The 27,137-nt window shown below is 31.3% G+C and overlaps 1 protein-coding gene across 38 annotated transcripts in view; it reads left to right on the forward strand.

The window, feature by feature from the left end:
* RIMS2 (regulating synaptic membrane exocytosis 2) overlaps positions 1–27,137 on the forward strand; it is a 607,795-nt gene that overhangs the window by 339,697 nt on the left and 240,961 nt on the right. For 31 of the 38 annotated variants that reach the window (XM_068525902.1, XM_068525911.1, XM_068525907.1 and 28 more), the window contains 5 exons: positions 347–393; positions 3,668–3,780; positions 13,551–13,681; positions 18,119–18,290; positions 20,356–20,509. In XM_068525902.1, coding sequence (XP_068382003.1) covers positions 347–393; positions 3,668–3,780; positions 13,551–13,681; positions 18,119–18,290; positions 20,356–20,509 — 617 coding nt within the window. Of the gene's footprint in view, positions 1–346; positions 394–3,667; positions 3,781–9,808; positions 9,857–13,550; positions 13,682–18,118; positions 18,291–20,355; positions 20,510–27,137 lie in introns of all 38 variants that reach the window. The other 7 variants (XM_068525897.1, XM_068525903.1, XM_068525901.1 and 4 more) reach the window with 1 other exon arrangement.

Below are 27,137 nucleotides of genomic sequence, written 5' to 3' on the forward strand. Positions count from 1 at the left end.
TAATTAAAATATATCTATAAAACGTACCCTGTTGAATATAGAAATTTTTTAGAATGGATAATTGTGTAGTGAAGCACATAGGAAATAAAGTATATATTTTTACAAATCTGCTCTAAATGCATATGAGTTTTAATTCCTTTTAAATAATAGGGTTAGCCCAGAACACTTTTATTAGCAAAAAGTACTACGACTTATTTTTTTCCGTATTTATATAGCGCTGCTATGACACACAATTTTGTCCATTTTACATTGTCCTGTTATAATATAGTTTGATACTGATCAAAATAGCAGTTGCTACTATTTGTTGAAACAATTTCTTGTTTTTTTTCTTTTTCTGTCATTTCAGAGATATACCTAGAATACCTGATAGCACACACGCACAACTGGAGTCCAGTAAGTTTCATTTATTTTAGAAGAAAATGTTATTAATAAAGTCGTTCATCATCAGGGGTCAAATGAAGTCTTTAATCTATTAATACAAAGTAAGAAATATAATAGTGTTGTTATCAAGTATGCAGTCATATAAAGATGGAAAATTTAGTATTATTTCATGTTATTGTGGAAAAAAGTACAAAAGTCTATAATATTTTAAGATGGTTTTTTTAAACCACACTGTCTTAACTACTGTGTATTTTTAGATAGCCTTATTAAGGTATACTACTATAAACTGAATGTATTTAAAGTACACAATTAGGTAAGCTTTGATATACATGTGAATCCATTATCATAATAAAAAATAATGAACATATCATCACTCCCCAAAATTTCACCCCCTCCCCAAATTTCACCTAATTTTAAAATTTACTGCTTTGTAAACTAATCCTCAGTAAATGAAGGGAATGCTTGGGACAATCTAGTGAATAATTACATATATTCTAATTTATATTTTGAGAAAATGGGGTAATAGTTCTGATTTAACAGAGTAGTAATGGAACAATAGACATATAAGTTAAAATAACATTAAGTATATAGACACTTTTTATTACTTGTGTTTGAGTACTATTTCAGATACTAAGCAAATGAATTTTTTCCAATGAATTAAGTTTGTTGATTGATTGAGAGTAAGGCATGTTGTGAAAGAAGAGAGAAGGAGGGTTGCAGTTTGAAATACATTGATCAGGATAGACATTGAGAAGGAAGGATTGGAGCAAGATTTGAAAGAGTGGCGATCTGAGGGAAAAGCTCTCCAGGAACAAGGACCAGAGGTTCAATGTCTCTAAGGCAGGAAAGCCTACGGTGCATTTAAGAAAAAGCAAAAAGGCTGTTGTGGCTGCGAGAGTGAGCAAGGGGAAGAATGGCAGGAAGGAGGACAGGGAAGTAATGGGAAGCCAAACTGCATAGGTTTTATAAGGCACTGTAAAGACTTTGGCTTTTACTCTAAGGGAAATCAAGAGCTACATAGGATGTTTTTGAGAAGAAACTTATGTTTTAAAATCAGGCTACTATGTTGAAAATAGATTAAATGGAGCGAAAGCAGACAGACCAGTGAGAAGACTATTTTAGTATTTGGTGAGATTATGGTAATTTAGACCATGGTGGGTGCAGTGAAGGTGGTGAGAAGTGGTTGGAGTCTCTAGACACACAACAGTTGAGAATGTACTGTTAAAATAGATGTTATTTTTTTTTACATTTATATTACAATTATGAGTATAAATTTTAAAAAAATCTTTACCAGAGAGGTGAAATCCTTTTGGAATGGCATAGCTCTAAACTTTAAAATATGATTGTATGACCTATTTGATTTAGTACTTTTGGCTAGTTGCTAAATCATTTTATCCAAAATAATATCGTGATCACATAAAACTATAAGTACTAACATAATGATAATAATTATTATATATAATAATATCATCATCATAAGTGCCTGGAACTGTGCTAGATGTTGTACCTACACTATCCCACTTAGTTTTCACAGCAATCTATGAAGTAGGTAAAATTTTCATTCACTTATGTTATATCACTCAGATATTGTGTGAGCAGCGTGGAATCCTTTATCTTATTATAGCTATTTGAAAAGCCTCTCGGCTACAATTCCAAAATTGTTCCTGTAAGGACAAGGGTCCTTTCTCAAATTAATTTATGCTTTAAAAGTTGAAGAATAGCTTTCTCCAAGGCCCAATTCTTAACCTTCTGTTTTTAGTTCCTCAGTAAATTTTTCTTTTCATATGGTTTTAATTGCCATATGACTCCTAAGTTTACATTATCAAAATGATCTATCATTGTCCCTTCATCCCTGGATGTTTAAAGAATATGTTCTAAGTGTCTTCCTGTTACTCGAAGCTTAGCATATAGAAAACTTGGCTTATTTCCTAGTATAAAGGCAGCATTCTTTCCAGTTCTAAATACTATTTAAGGTTTCACCATTACTTCTGGTCCCAAGGCTTGCAGTTTCCCCTTTCATTTTACACTATACTCTTGCTAGAAGCGAATTTTATCCATTTGGGCCTCCAATTAGGGACACACTTTGCAGTTTAATTTCTAACACTAATTATCTACTCAACATTTGGTCCCATCCACATATCCTGTTACCTGCTTTACATTTCCCCTCGGATGTCTCTGAGGTGTCACAGGGTCACTGTGACAGGTTCCAAATTAACTTCTCCGGCCATTCCCGACACACAGGACTTCTCCAGTGTTCTACAGCCCAGGGAATGTCAGCACTGTCCTGTGCAGAGAACAAGACAGAAACATAGGGGACTTTCTTGTCTCCATATCTGGTTACAGGACTTGAAATCTTCATGTTTTCCCCCCTTTTTCATTTATCTCTCATATCTAATTAGTTTCTGAGTCCTCATTTTCTAATTTTGTAATATTGCCTCAATTCTTTCTTTCCATTCCATTTTCTAGTCATTCCTGTTATTATTTTATTGAATTCCACTTGTTCTTAACTGTTTTCCATCTCACTCAATTCAGTCTACACTTTAAAAAGATGGTAAAGACATCTTCCTCAAATGCAGTTTTTATTACCTTACTCATAAAAGTTTACATTGGATATTTTATTAGTGCCAAAATTTGTAGCCCAGAATTCCAGGCATTTAATTCTGTCAGTATCTCATTCGCCCCATTTTTATTCACTTCCAATTTGTTCCTTCCCCTCCATACGAATAAATTCATACATATAACTTCTGGGTATTGAAGTTCTGCTTCTTCTGCTCTTCTGTATCTTTTTTTCATAGCCCCTCACTTCCTTTTTGCCCATCTAATTTATTATATTCTTCCAGATAGGGTTAAAAATCACTTCCTGAAAACTTTTCACAGTTAGCATTCTAGTATTTACGGTTTTAACATTACAAGTTTAGACCATCTTTGAGTTGCTTTATTGATTTAGGTTTTGGTTTTTCCTCCCTAAGTTTCTATTTTAAATTTTTCCTGGTGTGTTTTGTAAGATATGAGTTTAGTACCCACAACAGATGAAGTAACTAAGTTCTGAGGTCTGTCTCTACTATAATTGGCACAGAAGATGGTTTACCCTTGGTCTTGAGAGAATCCCTAAGCTGCACTTATGCTTTAAAAAACCCCTCTAAGTATATCTGGAACATTGTGGCTAAGAAAATGATGTATATAATGGCATTTTGTGGGCATTAAAAATAAAAGATATATGGTAAAGATTATTAAATACTAATGAAGAGCCATTGTTATTATTCTTTATGTATAATTACCATTTCAGGTTCTAGCTCATTTGAATCTCAAAAACTGGATCGTCCTTCTATTTCCGTTACATCTCCCATGAGTCCTGGCATGTTGAGGGATGTTCCACAGTTCTTATCTGGACAACTTTCAGTATGTAATCACTAGATTAATTTCTCTTTTTGGAATATCAAGTAGTGTTTTTACTATATGATGGCATTTGTTTTGTAAACCAAGTTCTATTTAGAATATAATTGTGCTTTTAACCATCAACTTTCTCATTCTTAGTAATTTTAATTAATTTAAATTTAATTATAATTATCTATCAGAGTGCTTTCTTTATTAGAGTTAGATTTTCTGGAATTTAATGAGAATTAGAATTTGTGATGCTATCTAAAACCTTTTTTCACCTTAGTAATATTTTTCCAAAATTCAAAGTCATGATTTTTGCTCAACTAAGTAAATGGGGACATATATAATAGATTACTGAGTGTATCAGGTAGATTTCATATTAAGTGATCCCTAATTTGAACATTTTATAATAAAAGTTAAAAATTCAGTTGACCATCATATACCCATATTAGAAGAGCTTTGCAAATTCAGGCTCTCACATTTTATTAATTTCTAAAATTTAAAATATTAAAATTTATCCACCTATATTTTAGAAACAAACAGGTTAATATTGACACTAATTCTGATGAGTTACTAAACTTAAAATTTTATGACTATTAAAAACTATTTAGATTCTCAAAATTCAGACATTGAATTTTGGATAATTGTTAATGTTATAGTTAAAAACTAAACTATTCTTGGGCTGATATTTTAAGAGTAATTTCTAGCTTTTTGTTAAATCAGGTACAAAATTTCTCCTTTTATTTTCTGGAGGAAGGAGAAGTGTTTGATTTTTCTGAAGAATTTTCATTAATTAAATGGAGATACAGGAAGTATAAGCTGAATTAACTTAGTAAAATTCATTAGATACGTCTGTTCTGGGACTACTTTGATCACAAAAGTGGTAATAACAGAAAAGCTATGTAAGAAAGATGAGATACTATTAGGAGATTGTAAATGTCTTACTAAAATGAATTTCTTCTCTTTATTACTTTCTTTTCCTTTCTCTTTCATAAACAGAGTGAACTTTTTCATTTGAGGACAGTGGTGTTTTTTCCGTTTTCCACAATAAGTAGCATCTTTTTACTTATTCTCTTACATATATTGACAGCGCAGATGTTGTCATTTATGGTTACGAATATATGTGTATTTTCTTCCACCATTTTAGAAAGTGCTATAAATCTTAGCTTTTTTATTTTTAATTGTGGCTCCCTTTAAATATTCCACCTATAAATAATGCTCTGGGTGGCTGATGATGCCAGTATATAAATAAATCTGTGTGTGTGTGTGTGTGTGTGTGTGTGTGTGTGTGTGTGTGTGTGTGTGTGTAGTTGGCTTCAGTTGGTGGATGAGGGAGCAGAAGTTAGACTTCCATAATAAGTAGGTACCACTTTGTTGCTTCTTTTGAAATCCCAAGGCTGTATTAGAAATTGGACTAGGAGGGGAGATTGAGGAGGATAGTGCAGGCATTTAGACAGATTTCAAATTCAACTACTTTTCATCATGGTTCAAAGTGAATATGGTAGAAAGGTAAGACTGTTAAATATTTGGGGGAAATATAAACTTAAAAGTATGGGTATTTGTATTTATAAGTGATGTTGGTTTAAAATCCATATAACTGTAATTTAAAATGAGTACCATTTTATCATTTTTTTATGACTCAGAAGGAGTATGTTCCAGCAAGAAAATGTTTATAAATATAATACATATTTGTTTTGGTAAATCTAGAAAGCACAGATAAATAAATAAAAAATAAAAATCACCTGTAATCTTGCCACTAAAACATAATCATTCACATACATATAAAGTTTTAAACAAAACTGTAATAAATCTGTGTATACTATTTTGAAACTTGCTTTTTCACTAGTAATATATTGTGTACTTTTCCTTTAAACATTTTTCTTTAAAAATTCCTCCTAAAATGATTTTAATAGCTATTTAATACTCCATTTTAACTTAATTTGCTATTATAGGATATCTTGCTTGTTTCTAATTTATAGTATTTTAAATAATGATGCCATGGAAATCCTTGAATATAAATCTTGCATATATGGTTAGGACAAAATTCCTTTGTCAGGATAACTTTTCCAGATGTAAAATTACAATATGAAAGAAAAAAAAGTTTTAAGATTCTTGAAATCTTTTACCAAAATTTTTCTCCAAAATATTTTTACCAAATTAAGCTACAATTATCAATTCAGAAATGTATTTTAAGATCTATCCCCAGGTCAGTCATAATCCTAGTAGCTGAGAATACAACAGTGAACAGGTAGCCATGGATTTTACCTTCATGAAACTTAATTTTATGTTCATTCTTTGTATGCAGCAAGACATAAGCAAGATACCCTTTTGGATATAGTATTTTCCTTTATATTTAACCCCATTTCTGCCAACTGGAGACAATTTTGGTTTGCTCTAATGATGTAGAGGTTGGGAAAATATTTGTCCACAAATATCATCCTTCGAGGAAACTTCTAGGAAGTCACAAGGCAACATTATGATTCCTATATCCTTCTATTCTACCTTTGGGTATTTTTGCTTTTGGTGAGATTTTACCTGGGCCCTTAGCTCACTTACAAAATCATGACGTTACTAATGCCTGATAACAAAGATCATTTGTATATTATGTGAGCTGACCTTCCTAATATATTTATGTCAGTTCACAGACTGATATTTTCTCAAATATATAATATACGTATAATGCAAATTGTTATTTATTTTCGTGCACAAGGCTCTTGATGACTTAAAAAAAATTATCCCATTTATTTCTTTTCCATGCTTGAATTGTGCTGCTACTTGTTATTATTCCAGGGCATAACTATGAAAGTGCCATTAATGTAGTTGGTGAGAAAATTAGTATGAGCTCAGGTTTATGACACCTGGACTGTATATTAGCCTTTCAGTGTCAGCACTCCCTTATTTTGATTCTTTTTAAAATTTGTGTTCTAACATAATTTAGCAGTTTTCTTCTTTGAAGGATTACTTTTGTAATTCTCTCAATATTTTAAAATTAATTTACAGCCTTTGACTAATTTTTTGATAGAGTGCTAAAATAAGATATAGCCTTTAACTCTTTTCAAAGTGAGGAATGGCTCAGAATTCTTTCTTTCTATAGGAACACATTAATTCTTATTGACAAACATATTTTATTTTACTTCAGGGTCTGTGGCTGACTTATGGTTGCAATGTTTCCCTAAGTTACTTTGTTTTAATATTTTTCTGACTCCACTTTTAGTGATGAGCTTGTAAATATTGTACATATCCATTTTATATTCCCATTTAAAGGGAATAAGTCACTGAAGAATAGGCATGTGTCCTTTATATCTACTTAGATACTCGATAGTCTTTTTAAAACGTTCTGTAAATGAAAGGTTTTTCTTTGAACTTTTATCTTTTATATGTCATTGTTACAACCTTGTTATTTTAGAAGCGTTGCATAAAAGGAATGCCCTGAAGTTAGTAGTGTGGTATAAAGTAGGAAGGACATTAAAAATACAAAATAAATTGTGGTGTACAAATTCAAATTCTTTATTTGTGTGAGGCTGAATTGTTATAGATATTATCAGATAGTTCATGCTTAAAATAAATGAATTAATATTAATTACAAATTGAAGTGAGATACATAATACTTCACCATTTCTTTATGAAATATCTAGAATCTGAAGAGATAGAAAGCAGCTTAGTAGTTGCCAGAAATTGGGGCAATGGGGAAATGGGGAGTGACTGATTACTTAATAGGTACAGGATATTCTTCTGGTGTGATAAAAAAGTTTTGAAACTAGAGGGAGGTGGTGGTGGCACAGCATTGTGGATGCACTAAATGCCACTGAATTGTACACTTTAAAATGGTTAATTGCGTGTTATTTTAATGTCACCTTAATTTAAAATAAGCTGACAAAACAAATTATGTTTACGTAGCCAAGTTTAATGTATAAGCTTACGGGTGAAGATTAGGTTTAAACTGGCATAGATTTTAGACAATTGATTTCAAAAAATCTGTGAGTTGCTCATTTGAGGTCATTTTAGAAGATGCAAAAATGTTTACCTTAAAGGATTACTTTATTTCAAAGTACTATTTCTTTCAAAATAAATCTTTTAGTTATAAAGTAATATTTATTTGCAAAAACCTTTCATTACCTTGATATTTTTGGTCTAAAACAGGTAGGACAGGTGAGAAGGCAAGAAAAAAAAGATCTGTTTCTAAATTGAGTGACTTGTTTGTCCTTTTCTTCAGCATGCCTAGTTAATCTCTATGAATTTCATATATCCCTTACCCATTGGCTAGAGAAGGGTTATGCAGACAGATATCAGTAACACTCCTTATCTAAACATTCCTTTGGAAATGTCTCCACACAAAAAGGAAGACATCTTAGACTTGAGATCGTCTTGGTTTTTGAAGAGAAAGATGACTCATGATCGAATGATAGTCTGCTTTTAAGGTTTGCTTTCCTTTGGGTTTTAGATTTATGTCTTAAACTATCTTCAGGGTCTATCTGATGATCGTTGAATTCGACAGCAGTCCTCCTAGTACCTATCATCTGTTTCCACGTAGCAGTGGAAAAGTCTGAAGCCTTTTAACTATATACAGCTGTTAATTAAACAAGAGAGACATCCATGAGAAATGTGAGGAATGGGATGGAATCTTGGTGAAAGAACAAAGATTAAATGCCCTGAAATCCATTCCCAAACACAGAGACTTGCATCTGATTTTGTTCCTCTTTTAACTGTTAACATAAAGGCACAACATTCTGATGATTGTGGTATCTTTGGAAACTGTTTCAAAATGAAAACAAAATAAGTCAGAAGAGAAAAAAAAAAGAAATCTGATTTTATTCTAAGAATTTGAAATAGAGTGATTTAGTCAGAACTGGGCTTTATTTTCTTTTTTAAAAAATTTTGGCTGTGCTGGGTCTTTGTTGCAGTGTGCGGGCTCTTTGTTGCAGCGCATGGGCTTCTCTAGTTGCGGTGTGCAGGCTTCTCTAGTTGCGGCGAGTGGGCTCTAGAGCGCGCGGGCTCAGTAGCTGCGGTGCACGGGCTTAGTTGCCCAGCGGCATGTGGGATCTTAGTTCCCGGACCAAGGATCAAACCCACGTCCCCTGCATTGGAAGGCAGATTCTTAACCACTGGACCACCAGAGAAGTCCCAGGGTTTTATTTTCTACCTTTACACTATCTTACTTTTTGGTTGAGTGTGAGCAAGTCTATCTAGCTTTTTTAAAATGTCTCTGTTTCCTCATCTGCATACTGGAGATAACAGCAACTACCTCCCAGCATTGTTAGAGGCAATAAACTTGCAGTAACTGTCAGTAAAGGCTTAAAAAAATATGAAGAACTGTATAAATAAAAAGAAATGTGATATTATTGTCATTAATAAGTATGATTAGCTCTAAACAGTGTTATCTCAGGTGGTACACAATAAATGTCTGAAAATGATGTTTAAGTACTAGAGCCTGTTATAGATTCTTAAAGTATGAATCAACTAATTATTCCAGTGTGTTCCAGCACACTTTTTATCTTTCTGTGTTTATTCTTTTAAGAAATGCTAAAGCCAACTTGGCTAATGTTTTTTAGACTTTTGTTAGCCGTATTATCCCTTTGGAAAGTTACATGTATGTCTCTTTGGAAACATTACTTCTACAGATGACTTTTCACTAATAATTCTATAATGTATTTTCATCTGACTTCTTCTTGGACTATGATTTTTTTCTATGTTGTGTGTTCAAGGGTGAAACTTGAAATATCTTGACTTTGTATTACGTTTACACTCATTCTTTCAGAATATATTAGCCCGAATCTATTATTTTACATTCAGTCTTAATTCCTGTTATGTTGATTACATTTAAAAACCTGATTTAAAACTTCTAAGATTTTACATAGTTTTTATCTATTTAAGCATTTAGGGAAAATTAATTTATTCATTACATTGAACTACTTAATTTAGATATATATTGTCATGGAAAAATGTACTTAAGGGATAGTTGTATGTGTTTTTTACTTTTGGTCTTTTAGTTCCAGCGTGTTGTCCTTTTTGGTTTTGTTTTATTGCTTTTTTCTTTAATTTTGCTTACCAGAGCCAAAGCCTTAGTAGAAGAACAACGCCTTTTGTTCCTAGGGTTCAGGTAAAGGCCTTGTCTGCCTGATAGAAACTAAAGTTGTGTTTTAACCCTTATTTGTATGTTTTCGGAAAATGCGTAGGAAAACTTTTTTTGGTGTGTTGCTCCAAACCATATTATTGACTTTCAAATCATTTTATGAGCCAGCTTGTAAAATTCTGCATGGGGATTAAAATACAATAAAAATTTAAAGAGACAATCTTTGTTAGTGGTTTTATATGATGGACTGAATACTGAAACTCATAGGTTTCTGATTGGCATTTAATGTAGATTCTACTTACATTGGTAATATTGACAGAAATAGCTGATTTGATACTGTTGATATTTTCCTTTATTACACTAAGGTTGCTGTCTCTTTAAATCATTCATTATATCACTTAACATCTACATTCTCTTGCATTTTCCAAGCAATAACTCCTTGAGGAGATTGGCAAATAAATTTGTACCTTATCTAAAATATGAATTTTATGCATATTATATATAAGTTTCAACTTTTGGAAAGTATATTATTTTGAAAGAACAAAAATCACAATCCAAATAAAATGTGTTGGGTTTATTTTGTTTACATTTTGTAATTGTAATTCCATTTAATTTTACTGTAATACTTGGGTACAAGTTGTTTGCCTCTTTTCATTAGGAAACCCTTATTTGGTAAAGTAATGTCAACAAAGTTTTTTTTTTTTTTAAAGTAGTATTATGCTTTCCTTGCTTTGCTGCATGTTTTTTTTGGTTGTTGCTGTTGTTGGTTTTTAATACTAATTTAGTTTAAATTTTAAAAATTGGAGTTGTTCTAGTTAACACTATGTAGTGTAAAATATTTACTTAGACTTAGGTTCTGCTTGGGAAATTTAAAAGTGGTTACATGGAAATTGTATTAAAGCAATTAAAATGATATCAAGATTTTTATTAATGAAAATGAGGTAAAATAAGAAGTATATCATACCTAGAATTGTGGAAACACATTTTATTTTGAAGAATCAACAGATATATTCTAATCATTCATTTAAAAAACACAGAGAAGATATTTAGGAATGTGATAAAGAATCTAGCAAATAAAATAATTCTTTTTTGATAGTTTGAAGTGGATATCTATTAAAAACTTCAATGCAAGTCCTGTAATATAAAATGAAAATTAAGGCTATTGATCAAATGCCCAGTTTGACAGTTTATTAAAAGTTATAATTTTGATTAAAAACTCAGTAAAATTAAAGTGTGCCTGTTTCATAGCTATATTATTTTAATATTTATATATTTGTAAAGTATAATTTAATAAACTGTAAAGTATTAATATGAAAATATGAAAGCCATATGCCTAATATCTGTGTGAGAAATGAATATTATTAATAAGTGATCTTTTTTGGTTTTCCATGTCATAAGAAAATCTAAAAATAATACTATTTATCAGGCATTTGAAACATATATCTTAAATGTTTACCTGTAATGATTTTAAAGAAGCAAAAATATTGCCCGTGGAAATGATGGCAAAGGTAGTCTCAATCCCTGAAAAAAAAAAAAAAAACTCACAGAAATCAATAATTTGCTCCAATAACTATGAGCTTAGTCTAATAATACTTTTTTCTTTATTTTTTAAATGTACTGTTTATTGGAAAACAATTTTTTAACCTTTCATAAGTTTTTTAATATCATGGAAAATAAAGCCATAAGTTTTTTATTGATATAGTAAATAAAGAATATTAGAAATTAATGTGGTTTTGGTCACAAATTTAGAGGAACCATGGTGCTCTCTGACAACACCTGTTTCATCTCATACATGAGACACTCTAGTATTTCTTACTTTTTTTTCCCCCCTCATATCTTTTGCCAGAATGGTCTCTTTTTTCCATCTATCCTCATCTGTATCTTTGTTCTACTTTTGTCAGGCAAGCAAATATTTGAACTTTTTTTTCTTTTTTTATAGTAATTAAAAAAATTTTTATATTGGAGTATAGTTTACAATGTTGTGTTAGTTTCAGGTGTTGAACTGTTTTTTCCGTTTAAATGTCAGAGGCTTTTTTTTCAGGTTGCTGGTCCCCTAGTCTAAGGCAGTGGTTCTCAAGCTTTAATGGCAATGAGAATCACCTGGAGCACTTGTTAAAATGCAAATTCCCTGGGCCCCATTCTGATTCAGTAAGTGAAAGGTGGGCCACAGGAATTTGTAACTTTCCAGATAATACTGTTGCAGGAGTTTTGTGAACCACAGTTTAAGAAACACTTGTCTAGAGTCTGTACTTATCAACTCAATCCAGAAAGCTTTTTGTTACACAGCCTCAAGGTAATACCTGCGTTAAACATAAGGACTTAAAGAGAAGTAATAATCATTTTTAAAATTCAGATGTTTGAGGACTAATTCCATTTGACCAAAAAGAAAAGCGTATAAATAATTTTATATACTCTTCTGGGCCATTAGTCTTCTGACTTAAAAGTCTTGTTCGGCCTCTCATTCTCTAAGATATGAAGTAAGGGACTCAACAAAGCCATGTTAGAATTGGAACTGAACTACTGATATATCATATATATATATATATATTTATTTGTATGATTTTTATGTAGATGGTCTAAATTTATTTATATATCCTAGAGCCTGGCCCAGAGCTGACTGTCTGCTTTGGAGAAGAGAGGAAGGGACTGACATGAGATGTATATTTAAGTTTTTTAAACTACCGCAAACATTGTAAATCCAAGTTAAAAGAAAAAAATCAAACCATTGGATATATACACACACACACACACACACACACATATATATATATATATATACACATATAAAATGAAAAATACATATTACCTAAATAGAACTTTTTCCCAAATTCCAAATTTCCAATTCAATTTCAGTTTCAAGATAGTGGTCAGAGATGTGCTGAATTCTGCACCGAATGTGGATCAGAGCCATAGTCATCATAGATCCTGATATGGTAAAATCAACTAGCTTAGGTGTGGGAGTGTGAGGTATGTGTGTGGGAGGTGACAATTGTTAAGTCAAATGAATTCAGCAGCTGAATGTGAAGTTCTAATCCTTAATTATGGCATAGGCAAATTATTCTAATTTTCTCATCTCGAATTATAAAATATACCCTTATTATTCTGAGGATAAATACATTTGCTTCACAAACAAAAAAAAAGACTTTATGTCTGCGTAAGATATTTTAAAAGGGGAATTTATTACAGTTTTAAATACAAACTTAAGGAGTAGATTTACTAAAGCTTCTAGTAATTCCCAGTTACTTATAATTTTTGAAAGGTCTTTGGTGTGGTATAACATAAAACATTTGCTTAAAAATTCCCTATGAATTCCATATAAGGAACTTATCTATTCAATTCATTTTGAGCACTTATTCTGAACTCACTATTGTAGGGGAACCAAAATGAACTACAGTGATTCCTGCATAAAGGTAGACACAAAGCAATCCTATATAAAGTCCTTAGTTATGGTAGTGTAATTATTATGTGCATGTTAATAAGCTATCAAATTAGATTATAAAAAGTTCAAGTGATTTATCAATCACACTAAAATATCTGAAATAATTTCTCTGTTCATTGAAGTTATTATAGCATATCCTTTTCCCTTAACTGCAATTTACCAAGTGAAGTTTATATTCTGTGCTAATATTAGTGTAAGAGAATGGGGCAAAGATTGGGAATGTAAACATTACGTTATATTAGTAAATGTTTAAGCTGATAAATGAATATTTTTGCTTTTCAGATAAAACTATGGTTTGACAAGGTTGGTCACCAATTAATAGTTACAATTTTGGGAGCAAAGGATCTCCCTTCCAGGGAAGATGGGAGGCCAAGGAATCCTTATGTTAAAATTTACTTTCTTCCAGACAGAAGGTAGGAATATGAAACAAAAATAAATGTTCTTGAAAATAAATGAGAAATGTTAATAGCAGGAGGTGTTTTGATTCTGTATCATTTATTTTAAAATATCATGCCAGTTAGATACTTATGAAGTTTAATATAAGCATAATGATTCTTAAGAATCAAAATAGTGACAGTAAATACTTTGAGATTGTTTTAAAACCTATGTCAAATGTTTATAATATAGATTATTTTATTAAATATTTATTTTAGATTGTGTGGCTTACTTCTTAAATAATGTATTTTTTAAAATCAAACTCATTAAAATTATGCTCCTTTAAGTCAATACATTTTTAACATAAACTACAGAGGCAGAAAGCTGGAAATGGTACTAAAGGATACTCATCATGTTCCTCTACAATTTTTACCTCCTTTTACTAAGATATTATTTCTCTATATTATGTAAAATTAGTAAATGTGCTTTATATTTCACCACCCATATCACCAAGGAATCTTTACCACTGGGCCTAGAATCAGCTACCTAAAGTGTCCTTTGCTTTGTGTCCATGCTAATCAACATACATGACATTGATCTACCCTGATTTAAATAGAGGAATCAGGATAGGAGAAATAGCTTATCAAAAATCATATAATCATTCTTAATTTCAGTCACATACAAAATAGAAGAGATTATTCAATAAGCATCATGAAAAAAGAAAGAAGTAATGCACCAATTTCCCTTTCCCCAGCTCTTCTGCAACACTGGTTTTCAGGGCTGGTCTGGTCATTTTTCTCAGGTTGGAAGTAGCTGGGCACAGATGTGATCTTAAACATATTTATACACGTTTGGACCCTCTATTACTCAGTTCAAGTTAAAAGTCATCAGTGTTGAGTGCCAAAGTATCATCTGAAGAACAATTTCAACAAAGAAAATAACAAAAGAAAGGAAATAGGCAATTAGCAAAGGTCTTACACTTTATTTGATATATATTTTGAAATAAAATTTGTAAAATGAATTAGAAAATATGCAAGGGTGCCATAGCCTCTTAAGCTATTAGAAGCTGTGCCATATAATTTTATCTTACAAAGTTGACTCGAAGGAGTTTGTTCTCTAACAACTTAGGTTGTCTTTTGGAGAGGGATACACTTTGAACTGCAAGGGAAGTAGAGGATATGCAATAACTTAAAACTCAACTCCAGCTTAAACTTCAGTTGGATGACAGATGTCACAGCCATATTACCTACCATCCTGGATGGAAGCCAAGTCACTTGCCTTCTCAGAGCACAGCTTATTAGTCTAAGCATCCTTAGAATGCCATCATAAAAACTCGCAGAAAGTGCTGTATTCCCATCTGTGCTTTTATGCACACACATAACTTAAGTTTCTACTTATTCAGACCTTTGAAGAAAAATGCTTGCTTTTCAAGATGATAAAAGTCTCTCAAATTTTTGTTTTTTGGTTGACTACTTGTGTTTAGTTTTAATTTAGTTTTTATACCTCCCCTCACTTTCTGAGCAGATAGAGGTAAAATGGAAGGGAAAGTCCCTTTAAAGACTCCTTTATATTCCAGATGTAGGGTTTTTATCTTTTCTCAATAGCAAAGAATGTGAGAAACATTTGGATATTTTTTTCTCAGATTATTTCTCAGCTGAGTTTTCTTGACAGTTATCAGGAATTTGAAGAATATTTAGGCAAGTTTGTAGCTCACTTTATTGATAGAGTTGTGTCAGGGTTTTATCCTTAACCGAAAAAAGAATTCTCTGGTCAACTCAAACAGCTACATTATCACTACATTATCATCTCGACTTTTTTTTTTCTGTTGACACAAGTTTTTACACATGAATAAAGGACTATATGTGCTTTTGGTATGAGTTATTTCTTTTTTCTTGACAATTTCTTGGGAGAAAAACTACATGTCCCAGGAAGCCCATGGATACCAAAATCTGCAATGCTCAAGTTGCTTATATAAAATGACATAGCTCTGCATCTGTGGATACTGAGGGCCAACTGTACTTGACTAAGTAAACAGAAAAAACAGTTGATGCCTTTTTATTGATAAGAATTCCTGGAGGGACAAGTGAGGCTACATAGAAGGAATTTAGTCTAGAATGTCAGTATGTCAGTTAAGCCATTTAAAACATTTATTTTCTATATAATATGCTAGGTACTCTAAAAAATAGCTAAGCATGCTTTAACACTCTTTTTTATATCTTTGTTTTATTGGTTGCCAGTCAAAATATATTTTTCGCTCCATTTTGAGTAAAAATATCAAGTCTTTGCGTGCTGTTAAATCAAATGGAAAACAAAAGTACTGGTGACATGAAAATAAATAGAAAAAGCTTTAGTTAGATTTTTTTAAAATACTTTCTCAACATTTTAATGATTTTAGAGATCAATTATCTATTTATTATCCTTAGGCTGCTATTTAAAAATATCTCTATAACATGCTTACTGATCTTAGTTTTTAAATAATTTTAGCAACTTTTCAGTATTTGACTTATACAGAATGATCTTATTTTGAAGGCTTTAGTTATACTTCTTGAAAAGAATACTCATTTACTTTTTTTTGTAACTTGCTGAAGATAAGGTAACTTTCCATGGTTCTTTTCATGGATTGGTGCTTCAATACACACAAAATTGCCTTATTAAATTGTAATAATATAAGGTAGGTTAGCGAGGAACTTCAGAGATTATCTAGTCTCCCTCCTATCCAGGATTAGAAATCCCCTCTAAAATAGTAATTCTTTGAGAACTTTTTTCACTCCTTAAGAGGAAGTCAAAGCTTATTCTTCTGTTTCCTTTCAGGTTGCAGAATAAACCATTCTTGGATTAGATGGCAAGGTTCCCCCTAAATGCTTTCTTCCTGACCTTGGTGGAAGGGATTTTATCTCTGACAGAGTTTCATAATTCATTCTTTAATAGATAGAATATAAGTAGACGCTTTATAAATATTTGTTAAAATTTTAGAAGGAGGAAGTGACAAGAGTCATAAGTCATAGTCCTAGTCATTATTTCTCTTATTTCGGTATTTTTATTTACAGTACCACTTCTTTTTCATAAATTTGAATGGAGATAAAATTTCCTACGTGGGTTTCCAAAGTTATTTTCCTATGGAGGCCTTAGAAATTAATAAAGATACGTTGCTTTAAAATGGCTTTCTCCTACATTAAATATATATGCTTTGGAAATATACGTGTTCTTGATTAAGTCAAATCTGTATTAAACATTAAGCTCTGTATTCACCTGGGAGAAGTCGCATACCCTCCCTAATTTGGAGGCACTCTATCCCTTCTTAGTTCTCCCTGCTTTCTATTTCCCAACACTCTTAGAACTGTGCTGTGTTGAGAGAATTTGTAGAAGTTAATATGGTTCCACTTGGAGTTCACTGGCACTTCTCACTTCAAATAGGCTCTTCTAATAGCTTAACATTGCCGTCCTAGATGATTTTCTTCATTCCTATTCAGACATTGATCCTCTCTAATAAGCTAGAGTAGTGATCTCCAAAAAGAACGGATGTACCCAGGAGATGTATGAAACAATTCATTGGAGTTCATAAAGAAATATTTGAATTTTCATTTTCACCTATCTTTAATTCCTATTTTTGTATATTTACCAATGAATACAATATACTAGTACAACAATATAGTAATACATACAATTTATAAATATATTTATAAATATATGTGTATACAATGGAATGCATAATCAAAAGCATTTACTTCATAGAAATATGAAGTCAAAAAAATGTATGAAAGCTTCTGAGTTGGAAGTTCTGTCTATGAGGATGGCCAGCTTGCATTTCCAGCCCAGATTATAGCAGCTACCTCACACAGAAATAATTTTACTATGTTTTTAAAAACTTGATAGATGTCAAATGAGCAAGTATGTATTAATTATACATAAGTGAGTAACTTGATAAGATGTAATTACAATTGTTTATTAGCTAAACTATATGGATGTAAAGTTGTGAACATCACAATTCACTAGACTTATTGTACAAGGAACTTCTGTTAGTTTAAGTGAATAGTATATTGGTTACAAATACTAAGTACAGTATTTGCATTTGCATATGTACAAATACTAAAAGTAATAGTATATGTAACTAACAGGTTAATTTCCAATTTAAAGGTTTCCAATAGGGCAATGTGTTAAAAAAAATTAGAGTTAAGATTCTTCAGTCTGGTTTTATTTAGAATTTGAGAAAGGTTAAGTTTTTAATTATCTATCATGGAAAATTTTCAGATTTATTGAAATATTTCTATTATTAAGTCATGCTTATAAAGTGATATAATTATACACCTTATAAATTTTAATAGTAATTTTAAAGACTATAATATATTTAAGGTATGATAAATTTGTGGGAAATCTTCACTTGACTTCTTCCCTGAGAAATTTTAAATTAATAAGTTTTAGGGCAAAAGTTAAAATGAAGATTTATGTAAGCTCATCTATTCTTATTTTTTTCATAGTGATAAAAACAAAAGAAGAACTAAAACAGTAAAGAAAACATTGGAACCCAAATGGAACCAAACATTCATTTATTCTCCAGTCCACCGAAGAGAATTTCGGGAACGAATGCTGGAGATTACCCTTTGGGATCAAGCTCGAGTTCGAGAGGAAGAAAGTGAATTCTTAGGAGAGGTATCTGGAACTATTTTAAAGCTTAGACTATTCATGTCATCCTGAATACTTTTGTTTATATGACTATCAGTAAAATATTATATTTTGAATTATTGAAACACCTAGACATAAGTTAGCAGAATGAATTTAGCTGCTGTTTTAGGAAAAAACTTATTGATGCCTCTATAGTACATGTATTTCCTTTTAGTTTACTGAACCAATTGTACAACTAGTAATTAAATCATTTATTTATAGATCATTTTTTCAGCCCTGTACTGTATCTGTAATGTGCTAGGGACTGAGGTGTCAAAGGTCAATGAGGTATATTACTTTCTTAAAGGAATTTATAATCCACTGGGATACACACAAGTGAGTGAACAATTATAACATAGTATGGCAGATGCTCTTTCAGGGAAAGTGCAGTAGGAATACATAATTGCTGTGCAGGGAAGGGGAAGTGGTCCATGGAAGGATCCACAGAGAAACTGGAATTTAGCATAGTCAGGGGAAGTAGAGTTCCTGCAGAGGGAATAACAAAATACTAGAGTTGTGGGGGTCTTGGACAACTGCATTGAAATGGGAAAGGAATGTGGTAAGAAATGCGACTTGAGGGTTAAATTGACACCTGATCTTGTCCCTTCATATATCATATTAAGAGTTTGGATTTTATCCTGTAGATAATGGGAACAAATGACAGGTTTTAAAGGACTGGCTTGATTGCATTTGTACTTGAGAAAAATATTTCTAGCTGTAATGTGGAGAATGAATTGGACAGGGGCGGATGAGAGGCAGTCTTCCTGCTATTAACGTACTAAGAGAACTGCCTTCAGTTTTTTCAGTGTGGTTGGTTTTCCTGAGTAAATTAGATGTAACACCATGGGAAAAGCAACAATCCATAGAAATATTGAACTGAATGTTGGTAGCTAAGGAATCAAAGAATGGTAAACCAGTTGGAAAGAAGGGTAACATAATGGCTAGGAGCAGAGATCAGCGCCAGCTGCCTGGTTCTGCATGCCTGCCACTACTACTTCCTGGCCTTGGTCCTCGAGCAAGTTATTTAACATATTTGTACTTTAGTTTCCTCTTCGATCAAGTGAGAATGATAGTAGTATGCAATTCAGGGTTAGAGTGAGAATTAAATATGTGTGTGTGTGACCATTTGGAACACAGTGCTTATAATTTTGAAAATGACTAGGGAAAATTTAGGAAGAATGAAGAGTACCTTAGTTGTTTTACATTTTTACCTCCCATCGCAAAATAGTGATTTGTCATTGTATAGCAGTTCTCATACACTTAAACCAGACACTGTCATATTTGCACATGACTTTAAAAGAAAATAAAAAGAATCATTTATTTCTATGGACTGATTTCCTCTGTAAATTTATTAGATATTCATATTATAACATGGTTCATATTGAAAATCCATTCTTTTTTTTTTTCTTTCCTGTTTTGAATCCTTAGCAGCATGATATGTTAAACAGAATTTTAAGTAAGACAGCCTTTGATTTATATTACAGCTCTTTCACTAACCAATGATGTGGGCTTAAACAAGTTTTTTAACCTTTTTCAGCCTTGGTATCCTTATTTGTAAAAGTTGAATAATAAGACCAACCTAGTAGTTTTTTCCTGAGAATTAAGATAACATATGACATGGTTCTTAACACACAGTAAGCACTTCTAATTTGTTTTTAATCTCTCCATTTCAGAGTTTGTAAAGGTTAAATTAATGAATGTAAATGAAAATGTTTTTTAAACTGTAAAATGGCATATATATACCAGTTACTATTACAGACTTTTAGTAGTAAGTGCTATTTATGTAATGGCATATTTAACAGCCTCTAGCAGATAGGTGTTCAAGGGTCTACAAAATAAATGTCTTAGATATTCAAAGCCATTAAATCAATAAGAAGTTATATATACTTATCTCTTATTTAGTTATTTTCAAACATATGGGCAATTCTGCAGTATAACCTTGCTTTTTGACCTAATAGCAGTACTATTATAATTATCATTATTATAATGAAACTATTTAAGAGAATTTACGTATTATTGTCATAAGACAGTCCTTTGTCTCTTGGCTTTATAGATTTTAATTGAATTAGAAACAGCCTTATTAGATGATGAACCACATTGGTACAAACTTCAGACCCACGATGTTTCTTCATTGCCACTTCCCCACCCTTCTCCATATATGCCACGACGACAACTACATGGAGAGAGCCCAACACGGAGGTTGCAAAGTAAGTTTTCAGTAAAATTTATTGTACCTTTATTGAATTATCTTGAATGATATATATGACACAGAATTTGAAGATACCATTATGGGTATTAACATGCATCTGTTAGTATTTTCATAGCTATTATTGAAGCTTTTAAATTGTTTGATACACTAAACTGTATACATGTAGTATTCACTCATCACAGTATGACACACAATGAAGCACAGTTATGTTTTAATTTTACCTCTTAGAATCTAAAATATAGGAATGAGATAGCTAATGTAGTAGAATTTGGTCATGTACCTGTAGATATCTGAAATTATGATTTCCACTGTCATTAAGCCAAGTATTTTATGAATATGTAGGATAACAAGTATAGCACAGTGGTTGAAACCATGACCATGAACATTACTCAGACAAACCTGAGTGTAAATATTAATCCTCTCACTTAAGGGTTGTATGACTTGAGGTAGGTCATCTCTCTCTGTTTCACTTTCCTCATTTAGGAAATGGAAATAATAATACCTACATCACAGAGTGGTTCTAAGAGTTAATCTCTGGAATGTAAACTGATGTTATTATTGTTGTTGTTGTTATTATTATTATCGGTGTTTGCATTTTACTCTGAATTACGCACAGGCCAAACTATAAAACAGATCAATCCAGAGAATCTTAAAGGAAACTCAGAAATGTTTTCCACATTGAAAAGTGGCATTGTTGGTTTGATGCTCCTACAGCTCAAATTTATTTGTTTTTTTCTGATGAATCTTATTGAAAGGTGAAGGGGGTGCTTTTTGCTTTGGATAGTATTCATGGAATAATTTTATCTTCATAGAGCCATCATGTTTCAGGTTTAGCAACATTTTTGTCAAGTAATGGAGAACTGATTGAGATTAACCAAATTTCAGAAGTGTAAATTTATAAGCATGAATGCCATGTCATCATGGCATCAATCATGGAAAGGATACTTGGCCATATAACAAATAACTCTTGTGTAAATGGATCACACCCTTTCTGCTGAATAGAGGGCTAAATTACATATCAGAAGGCTGTTTGTTGAATAGAGAATTAGAGCAAAGCATTGGTCTTATGGAATAGTTAGTCGTAGGAAAGCATAGAGAATTATCTTCACTTCTTTTTAAAATAATGTCTCTAATGACTGGAATTTTATTTCCATTAGATACAGTCTCTTACCCTTGGAGGGCATTAATTTAACATTAATTTTACAGCACTCACTTTTTTCAGCTTCCTCACAGAGTAAACACCTACCCACCCTTATTTGCAGTTGCCATTACAACATCCTTTGTTGTATCTACATTACCATGAAATTTATGTGGACTAAATTCAGAGTGTCTGCTCTTTCTGGTCACTGTAATCTATTCAGTACATTGTCTCTAAATCACAATGTGGGATGGTGGGTTACTACATGAAGTTTACTAGTATAATTCATTTTCTACTAATTCTTATAGTTTAGGTTTATAGGCTATTATTGCTAGCTACTATTGCCCTTTCTTATAGGATTGGCCTCTTCTGTATTTACTCCACTTGTTATTGCAGTAAGGAGTAGGTTTGATGACTCTCATTATCTGAAACTCCTAAGTCTACCGATAATTTTCATTATTTTTTTCTGCCCTAGCTAAGAATACTGTACGTGAGGAACAACAAAAATAGAGTACTTTCTAGTTAGTTGTATAAATCATGGATTTTCATGCAATTAGTTTAATTTAATCAATTTTGCAGATTTTAATGTTTTCCGTCCTCACAATGGCTCTTCTGTTACTTAATCATTAATAATATTAAATTTATCCTTGGGTAATATAATAGCTCCATGTTGTACTGTGTGAGTCTTGCCACTATCAACTAACCTCTAATAAAATTAATTTTCAATATTTGAATATATGACTGAATTTGGTGCTTTACACCTAAAATGTTGTCATAATTTATTAGCAATGTGTAGGCGTAAAGATAGATAAAAATGATATGATAAAAGAAGATTAGGAAATAACACTCAGGAATAGTCAGAAAGTTAAAGACAGTACCATTGGCTAAGTATTGATATATATTGCTCATCAATGACAAGTTCAAGTTAGGGTATTAATAAGTAAGTACATGAATTATTGTAAAGTTTTATTGATGACAAGAACCTCCTTTAGGGTTTTTCCCCATGGAAAGGTCTATATGAAATTTATTTACAAGTATGTTTAAACTGCCAAAGATCATATATGGAACATATATGTATGAACAGTTAACCATCAAAAATGTATAGTAACCCCTTATTTATTCCCTACATTCACATAATGTTTTGGTAATTCAATCTCTGAGGCTTATGAATAACATTCTGAGTCTATGAACTTATTAAATGTACATGGACATTTACTGTTATTCAGAATAAATAAATGGTAATGTTGTTGGTGTTGGGATTCTGTTCTTCCCATGATGATTTCCTATTTTAAATTTGTAGATTCAAATGATTCAAAGCAATACTTCATTAAACAGATATTAGTAACTTATTTACTAACATATAAGGAAATATATAAAAACCATTGTAAAAATAATTGTTTCATATTTTATAGTTAGTTTAAATATTCTGAAAAAATCTTTTCTAGATGGAGTCCAGACAACTTTGATTATAAACTTTAAATGATTTCCCAAATAAAGATATTGGTAAAAGTGTTTGAAATAGATGACCTCTTATACCAGTATTCCTGCATGTGGAAAAATAAGAAGGTTGTATGTATTTAAAAATCTAGTAATGATCACATGCTCATTGTTCAAAAGTTTGAAAGAAATTAGGCTATGAGAAATCAAAATTTTGATGATGAGGAATTAACATTTCCTCCAACAATTTTGCTTCAGGCTACTCTTGCCCACTCCCTTCACAGACATTGTTGTTTTGACATTACCAAAGGATGGGAAGAGCAGTGCATATTTCAAGGAGTGATTGATTAAGCATTTTTGAAAATGTATGCAAGACTAAAGCTATGAGTTCAAATAATTAAAATGTATCAATAGAGAAGTGAGGTTGGCAAAATATCTCACATATTCACATAATTTTATTTTTGATTCATTGATGAGAAACTTTATTCATTACTTTCCTGAAACCTAAAAAGATTGTTCTGAAAAGTGTATTTTGATATTTACATTTTTATTGTTGTATTCTTTACTGTTATTCAGTTAAAGTTGTATAGTGTCTTAAGGCAAAAATCTTCCTTTACAAATATGTTTATTCCTTGATATCTTATTAACGATTCTCATCAGAATTTGAACCATAACGATCCAATCAGAGTTTTCTTTAATTTGATCCTTCATTTTTTTTCTCTCATATTAACCAGATTCATCACTTTGACGTCTCAAATATTAATTCTTTACTTGGCAAAGTATAATATATCAACCCTTTCACTTTTTAAAATAGAAAACATTGTATCTACTATACTTTTATTCACCCTCATGACCACAAGTCTTCAAAGAAAAGTGAATGGAAACAAATCATTGAGATTAAACTAAAATGATACTATTGAAAGGTATAAGATAAAAGAGGCATGATTTCACAATTAAAGTTTCTCAGGATTTCAACTATTTTGGGGGATTTGGAGCCAATATTTCTTTCAGTTCCTCTACCCAGTTGTCTCACCTCTATCCTTCTTGGATGACAGTTACATGTATAAAGACCTCTTGACATTTTTCCACAGGTTATTGAGTCTGTGTTGTTTTTTATTTTAATATTTTTTTCTCTCTTCCTCAGTTTCGATTATTTTTATTTACTTGTCTTCAACTTGACTGATAGTTTCTTCTACAGTGTCCAATTTTCTGCAAAAACCATACTATGAATTGTCTTATTAAATATACTGTATTTTTCATTTCAAGCTTTATATTTGGTATTCTTAGAAGTTTCTATATCCTTCCTGAAATTCCCCTTTTTCTATTGTATGTGTGTATGTGTATACAAACAAATATGTGTAGGTATATGTAGATATATTAAAGAATTTATAGGATTAGATTATATCTATGCATATGTAGATATAAATATATATGTGTATAAATATAATACATTAATAATATATATTTATATCCATATATATAATCCTGTAAATTCTTTAATATATCTATAGTTTATTTTAAAGTCTGCTAATTCCAACATCTTAGTCTTCTGTGGGCTTACTAACATTTCTCTTTTTTCCTTTGATTAGGGGTCACATTCTATACGTTTTATATATCTACTAATGTTTTTGTGTACTGGACATTGTGTTTAATACATTTTAGAGACTCTGGATTTTGAAGTATTACCACATGTCATTTTAGCAGACATGCTAAACCAATGAAAGATGTGTTAAGTTTTTATTTTCATTCTATTTTGGTTCTTTGCATAGTTCTAAGGTATAGTCCTTAGTCTAGTTTGTGGTTCTTATGTCTAAGTTTTGAACTGTAGACAAAGTTCAAGATATTGGCCAAAACCTATAATTAATGGGATTTAATCTCCAAACTCTGTATCCTGTACATCAGGAAGTTGCCGAAATTTTCTTGCAGCTCTTTTAGTCTTTCAGCTGTGGCTTTCTGCTGAGTTTCTTCTTGTTTTTCTCTCCGCAATTTACAATTTAGGTAAGGATTTTTGGGAGTACTGAGTGTAAATTTTGGGTCTCCTCCTTATCTGGCTCCCCCTTTCCAGGATTTCCCCTACAATTCTATCTGCTCTCACAACTCTGAATTCTGACCTTTGGCTTAGCCTTGTAAGACTGAGGTTTTTTCCTGAGCTGTAATTCCTCTGCAGTGAACCAAATTGGGAAGGCCCTTAGGGGAAAACTGGTTAAATAGGTGCTTTTCTTATTTCAAGGGTCATATTACCAATTTCTGCCTGAATTTGTTTGTTCTCTGGTATCTTTAAACCGTTTTTTTATTAAAATATTTTTCCAGAATTTAGAATTATTACTGGCAGGAGAGTTAGTCCGATATAAGCTATTCTATCATTCTCAGAGGCAGAAGTCTACATTTTTAAGTAAACTTTTTACAGAAGTATAGAATTCATATAGAAATATGTATAAATCATAAATATTCTCATGGGTAAATTTTGACCAAGTAACCATACCATGTAACTAGCACCCACATCAAGAAATAAAACATCACCAGCATCCTTCCAGCCTCTCTCTTGCTCTCTTCCAGTAATTATTCCCCCGTCAAGATAACAAATACCATAGAGTATTTTTGCTTATTTTTAACTTCATATAAATGGAATATGCACACATATATGAATTTTGTAGAAATGAGATTACACAATATATTTCTCTTTTACATGTGACTTTTTTCTTACCACTGTTCTGTAAGATTCATCAGTATTATTGCATATAATCGAAATTGATTTTCATTGCCATATACAATTTCTTTCTATAAATATATGCCAATATATCCTATTTTTAGGTTGGTTATGAAAGCTATTTGTCTAAGTAATTTCTTATGAATTGATCAGAGGTAATAACTATAGAAAGGGGTTGCTTATCTTGGCTTTAAATTCTGATTTAAAGTCTGATTTTGGGGAATTAAATTATTTAATTAATTTTAAAAAATCTACAGTTGATTGATAGTTTGCTTTCAGATTTTGGCTATTCCTAAAAGTGCTTATGTTAACATTCTTATACTTGCCTTTTGGTAATCATATGTGTTCATTTTTGCTATGGATATACCTAGTAATAGAATAGATAGGTAATAGGCCATACATATATTCAATTACAGTAGATATTGTCAAAGTTTTCCCAAACTGTCCAGATTTATACTTCCTACAGCAGTGAATGAGGGTTTGAGTTTCCTTATATCTTACTTTATATTAGGTATTTTTATTTGTTTTCACCCACCCATTCAGGTGGGTGTGCAGTATTACCTCATTGTGGCTTTAATTTTCATTTCTCTAATAACCTTTTCTTAGGTTAACTGACCATTTAGATATCCCCCTTTATGAAGAGCCTAGTCAAATGTTTTGCCCATTTCTCTTTGGGGTTCTTTATTTTTTTTTATTGATTTATGAGTGTTTTCTAAAGTATAGATTTGAATTAGTTATAGGATATATGTATTGCAAATGTATTCTACTCTATGGCTGGCCTTTCCACTCTTTAATGGGATCTTTTGATCAACAAAAATTTTAAATGTTAATGTTTTTTAGTTTTCAATTTTTTCTTCAGGGTTAGTGCTCTTTTTGGCATGATCTATATAAAAAAATCTTTTCTTTGAGATCATAATGATATGTTCCTATGCTTTCTCCTAGAAGAGTGCTTTGCTCTTCTCATTAAATCTACAGTTCATCTGGAATTAATTTTTTATTTTGTGTGAGGTAGAGATCAAAACTCATTCTTAATCCCATGGATCGATGCTGGTATACAGAAATAAAATTTATTATTTATTATTATTAAGAGACTTCTAATAACTTTTCCATATATTATTTTGAATTTTGATTTAACAATATATGTCATTTGTGAATAATGACAATTTTTTTCTTTCTTTCAAATTGTTATAGCTTGCTTTTTTTTTTCTTTCTTAATGCTTTGGCTAGGTCCTATAATAAAATACTGTGTGGAAGTGATATTGTTGAGTAAAAGTTGGCATCTATGTTTGGTTCCCCTTTCCTTGGGAAAAGCTTTAAATATTTCCCCATTATATTTTGATATTT

The sequence above is a fragment of the Eschrichtius robustus genome, chromosome 17 (assembly GCF_028021215.1).
Source record: "Eschrichtius robustus isolate mEscRob2 chromosome 17, mEscRob2.pri, whole genome shotgun sequence".
NCBI lineage: Eukaryota > Metazoa > Chordata > Mammalia > Artiodactyla > Eschrichtiidae > Eschrichtius > Eschrichtius robustus.